The 6000-nt window shown below is 44.6% G+C and overlaps 1 protein-coding gene across 2 annotated transcripts in view; it reads right to left on the reverse strand.

Moving 5' to 3' along the window:
- The window catches only part of lcor (ligand dependent nuclear receptor corepressor), an 82289-nt gene that overhangs the window by 20757 nt on the left and 55532 nt on the right, over positions 1–6000 (reverse strand). Inside the window, exons 4-5 of one of the 2 annotated variants that reach the window (XM_082958683.1) lie at positions 4197–4323; positions 768–1199 (exon numbers count right to left, since the gene is read on the reverse strand). In XM_082958683.1, coding sequence (XP_082814809.1) covers positions 768–1199; positions 4197–4323 — 559 coding nt within the window. Of the gene's footprint in view, positions 1–767; positions 1203–4196; positions 4324–6000 lie in introns of both variants that reach the window. The other variant, XM_082958682.1, reaches the window with a different exon arrangement.

The following is a 6000-nucleotide window of genomic DNA, read 5'->3' on the forward strand; positions in this document are numbered from 1 at the left end:
TTGAAAAACGAGTTTTAATGACTCCAACCTAAGTGTATGTAAACTTCCGACTTCAACTGTAAGAGAGCTATAGGGGAGATATAGGGAAGATATAAGGGATATATAGGAGCGATATTGCCAATATAGAAGAGATATAGGGGATATATAAGAGAGATAAAGGGGATATATAAGAGAGATATAGGGGAGCGATAGGGGAGAGATATAAGCAAGATATAGAAGAGCTAGAGGCAATATAGTGGAGATATAAGCAAGATACAGCGAAGATATAGGCAAAATAGAGGAGATATAGAAGAGATATAGCGGATATATAAGTGAGATAAAGTGGAGATATAGGAGAGATATAGTAGCGATATAGGGGATATATAAATGATATATAGTGGCTCATAGGAGATACATGGGAGCTATAGAAGAGATATAGGGAAGCTATAGGAGACCTATAGGGAGATATAGGCGATATATAGGGGAGATATAAGCAACATATAGGGGCGATATAGTCAATATAGGGGAGATATTGGCGATATAGGAAAGATAAATGGAGATAGGAGAGATACAGGGCGTTCTATTGAAGCTATGGGGGAGTTCTTCAGTCCAGGTTTTTCTTCTACTTATTTATTTTATTGAATATTTTTTCTTATTTCTCTTATTGTTGTTGCACTGTTGAGAGAGAGCCTGCAAGTAAGCATTTCATTGTACTGTGTACCCTACTTTATCCTGTCCCTATGGTAAATACGTTTTGATGCGATATGGATGTGTGAGTGGTGTCTTACCCTCTGTTTTGGTCTCTGTGGGGTCAGGCCTCTTGACAGTGAGGTCCAGCGGAGAGTCCTGGTCGGCCATGAGAAGCTTGCTGAGGACAGGGTTCTGTGCAGAGGCAGCAGCACCGGTACCACTACAGTTACTACCGGCTCCGTTCCCACTGTCCGGGGCGAAGGCAGAGGCTGAGGCGGGGCTGAGGCCCGGTCCCGGGGTGGGGGACGGGGGGCTGGACGCCCCCGGCAGGGTGAGGGGGGTTGGGGCTGGAGAGGCCGCTCTCGGCAGGAGGCGGCTTTGGTCCTTGATGCCGTTGGGCTGGGGGTGATGGGGGGTGTCCTGAGAATAGCTGTTTTTTGAGGTATATTCGGCAGCGAACTGACGGATCATTCGCTGCATTATCTCACGAGCCACTAGAGGGATGTGGGGGTCCGAGAAGCTTGGGAGGTCTGCTAGAGACAAACAAACACACAACATTAGACACCGATTAGAAATTTCTTAATCTGTTGAACATTCCAACGACTGGCTAAAGATCCGGCAGCACTACAACTAGCAACATTAAAGCTGCAATATGTCACTTTTTGGGGGACCGGACCAAATTCACATAGAAATGTCAGTTATGAACATGTCATTGTCACTGAAAGCCAGTCTCAGAAGTTGTAGATATGTTCTATGTGCACTATTTCTATACTTCCCATTCTTTAAATTTTGTTTTTGCATATTTTACTTTCAGTTTTGTACACCAGCTTCAAACAGCTGAAAATACAATATTTTTGGTTATTGAAAATATATTTCACAGCGGTTTAGATATTGGAGAGGTATTATTAAGAGAGGTATTAAATGTCCTGTACGTATACATCTATGTCCACATTCTAACAGTCTGTCTGTAGTATAACAGAAAGGTAATAAATAACATGTCCTGTACGTATACATCTATGTCCACATTCTAACAGTCTGTCTGTAGTATTACAGAGAGGTAATAAATAACATGTCCTGTACGTATACATCTATGTCCACATTCTAACAGTCTGTCTGTAGTATACCAGAGAGGTATTAAATAACATGTCCTGTACGTATACATCTATGTCCACATTATTACCTCTCTGGTATACTACAGACAGACTGTTAGAATGTGGACATAGATGTATACGTACAGGACATGTTATTTAATACCTCTCTGGTATACTACAGACAGACTGTTAGAATGTGGACATAGATGTATACGTACAGGACATGTTATTTATTACCTCTCTGTAATACTACAGACAGACTGTTAGCTAGGCTTCGTCGCAAATGGCACCCTATTCCCTTTGTAGTGCACTACTTTCGACCAGAACCCCATTGGCCCCTATAGTAGTGCACTACATAGGGAATATGGTGCCATTTGGGACGCAGGTCTAGTCTACCCTATAGCCCCCAACTTTCAGCCGCAAAACAACAAAGTGATTTAGCAGACAAGCTTTCTGGAAAAACATTTCCTTTTGGGCCGAGGAATTGGGCCCTGTGTCCGAAGGGGAAGCGTGCTGCAAACAATACCTACGTCCTGGAACACTATCCCAATACACTGCACTACTTTTAACCAGGGCCACATGCAATCTGGTCAAACGTAGTGCACTATGTAGGGAATAGGGTTCCGTTTGGACCCATAACATAAAGCTGGGAACATATAGACATGATAAAAACATTTAGCTAAAGGAACATCACTGGGAAGGTAGAAACCACACCCTCAGACACACATCTAGGAGCTAAGGACCCAAAAGAAACCAGAGGGTCCAAAATGTTTGGGCTTTGTGTGTGTGTTTATATACTGTGCATAGTGTTTGTTCAGCTATATACACTCAGTGTACACAACATTTAGGACCTTTCTTATATTGAGTTGATTCCAATGTTTCCCATCGTTGGCTGGATGTCCTTTGGGTGGTGTGGACCATTCTTTATACACACAGGAAACTGTTGAGCGTGAAAAACCCAGCAGCGTTGCCGTTCTTAACACTCAAACCGGTGCGCCTGGCACCTACTACCATACCCTGTTCAAAGGCACTTAAATATTTTGTCTTGTCCATTCACCCTCTGAATGACACACACACACAATCCATGTCTCAAGGCTTAAAAATCCTTCTTTAACCTGTCTCCTCCCCTTCATCTACACTGAAGTGGATTTAACAAGTGACATCAATAAGGGATCAAAGCTTTCACATGGATTCACCTGGTCAGTCTATGTCATGGAAATAATGTTTTGTACACTCAGTGTATAGCAGCTTTAGGCCAGCTGAGAGCTGAGGGCTGGGTGTGGTGTGTGAACCCAGATTGATTATACACTCCGTATATAGCAGCTTTAGGCCAGCTGAGAGCTGACGGCTGGGTGTGGTGTGTGAACCCAGATTGATTATACACTCCGTGTAGAGCAGCTTTAGGCTAGCTGAGATCTGAGAGCTGAGAGCTGTGGGCTGAGAGCTGAGGGCTGGGTGTGGTGTGTGAACCCAGATTGATTATACACTCCGTGTACAGCAGCTTTAGACCAGCTGAGAGCTGAGGGCTGGGTGTGGTGTGTGAACCCAGATTGATTATACACTCCGTGTACAGCAGCTTTAGGCCAGCTGAGAGCTGAGATCTGAGAGCTGAGGGCTGGGTGTGGTGTGTGAACCCAGATTGATTGGGCAGACACATTGATTGGATCAGCATCTGACTGAGTGACCTAATCCTCTCCAAAACAACCATGTATCTCAAAGGGCACCCTGTTCACTAGTGCACTGCTTTTCACCAAAAAAAGTAGTGCACTACATTATATAGTGTAGGGAATAGGGGGCCATTTTGGATGCAACCAGTCACACACTGCACCTCTCTCTTCTCTAGAAGAGTATATAACCATAACAATATATGGTCACTTAACCGACACATTTCATTTTAAACTTCAGTTTTTTTAGGACACGTTTTTTTATTTAACCTTTATTTAGCTAGGCAAGTCACTTAAGAACAAATTCTTATTTACAATGACGGCCATTCCCCGGCCAAACCCGGACGATGCTGGGCCAATTGTGTGCCGCCCTATGGGACTCCCAATCCCGGCCGGTTGTGATACAGCCTGGAATCAAACCAGGGTGTCTGTAGGGACGCCTCAAGCACTGAGATGCAGTGCCTTAGACCGCTGCGCCACTCGGGAGCCCAAATGTGTGAATCAAACCCACAACTTTGGTGTTTCCAAGTTCCATACATTGGTGTCTTTATAATGCCCCAACTGACTATGCCATATAGTTCTACTAGACTCCCTTATGGTTCTACGTTCTAGACTCCCTTATAGTTCTAGGTTCTAAAATCCCTTATGGTTCTATAGGTTTTAGACTCCATTATTGTTTTAGTTTCTAAACTCTCTCATGGTTCTATGTTCTAGACTCCTTTATGGTTCTACGTTCTAGACTCCCTTATGGTTCTATAGGTTCTAGACTCACCCTTTCTGTAGAAGACAGCATTGAGGAACTCTTCGGCTTGCTTCTCCAGGCGGTTGATTTTGGTCGTGTCCTGTTTCAAGTCCTCTGACTCTGATAAGACCTGGGGGGTGATGCCAACCAAGTGTTCCTGAGAGGGACACAGAACACAAGAGGGAAAGGGTTTAGGATTTTAGAAAACAGTACATGAATGTATAACCAAGTGTTCCTCAGAGGGACACAGACAAAGCAGACACACAGTTTTAATGAAGTTTTCCTGGACCAAACCCAGAGGAAAACCTTAAAAAGTATTTTAAGTCTGTTTTTTTTTTACTAAGCAGAAAAAGAATAATATGACAATAGGTTGTGAGATAACATTGTGGTGGAAGCTTTAAAAAGACCGGGTGACAAAATATAAGTGATTAAGAAAGTCTTTGTGTGGTACTATGGACTTGCAGTCATTGTGTTTATAAAACAAATGAATGATCTGGGGGTAGTGGGAGGAATGGGCGTGACACTCTGACTGTCTCTCCTCTTTCTCCTCTTAGAATCCAGTGATGTGAAAACTGACAAAACCAAAACGGCTCAAACAGTTTCTTTAAAGCGGCATACCTTCACAGTTAATATGAATGAGGCATTCTCTCTTCCTTCCCCTCCTTCTCTCGCCTCTTTCTCTCTCTCCCCTCAGAAGACACATTTCAGTTGAATGCATTCAGTTGTTCAAGTGACTAGGTATCCCCCTTTCCCCTTCCTTCTCCCTCAAGCCTACCTCCTCCCCCTCTCTCTCTCTCCCACTCCCTCGCTCTCCCTCTGCCTACCTCCTCCCTCTCTCTCTCTCTCTCTCTCCCCCACTCCCTCGCTCTCCCTCTGCCTACCTCCTCCCCCTCTCTCTCTCCCACTCCCTCGCTCTCCCTCTGCCTACCTCCTCCCTCTCTCTCTCTCTCCCACTCCCTCCCTCTGCCTACCTCCTCCCCCTCTCTCTCCCACTCCCTCGCTCTCCCCCTCCCTCAAGCCTACCTCCTCCCTCTTTCTCTGTTGGGAGTTTGCATAGCTGCAGATCAATGAATTGTTTCCGTCCTCTGCAGGTCCTCTGGCATTTCATGCAATTAAACGCACACAGTGAAATATGAAGAGTACGTCCCAAATGGCACCCTATTCCCTACATCGTGCACTACTTTTGATCAGAGCGCTATGGGCCGTGTTCAGACGTAGTGCACAATAAAGAGAATAGGGTGCCATTTGGGACGCAGGGCAAGCCCAACCCACCCAGCCCGACCCGGGCATGGTAAGGCCAGAGACAAGCAGAGGAAGGAGGGCAGAAATGTTCTAGGTAATATGTTTTATGGACCATGGACCGTATTCACAAAGTGTCTCAGAAGTAGGAGTGCTGAATCTGATTTATATAATCCTATTCATTATAATCTGATCATAGATCAGTACTACTACTACGTTATATATGTTTATAATAATAATAATAATAATAATTTGGTTGGTGCTTATATTTGTTCTTTTTCCACACATGTACAAGTGTGTATTAAATTGTAGGAGCCAGATGGCCGACCTTCGGGTTGAAGAGGTCAAGATGAAAAAGGAGAAAAGGAGCAGTTGGTTGGCGTGGCAACAGAAGGGGGGGGGGCTCTTTGTGAGGCCTTCTGTTTCATCCTTCGTTCCTCCATTAAAGGGGCAATCTGGGATTGGTATATCAAAAGTGGCGCGGTGTCCACTTCTTTATCATTTGAATCCCAGACTGCCCCTTTAAAGACAAAGCAAAAATGGAGGACGAGTGGCGCCCCGAACGACGTGCCGACGAGCCATCAATTCACAAGGT

This window comes from Salmo salar, chromosome 12 (genome assembly GCF_965601325.2).
Source record: "Salmo salar chromosome 12, fSalSal1, whole genome shotgun sequence".
Classification (NCBI taxonomy): domain Eukaryota; kingdom Metazoa; phylum Chordata; class Actinopteri; order Salmoniformes; family Salmonidae; genus Salmo; species Salmo salar.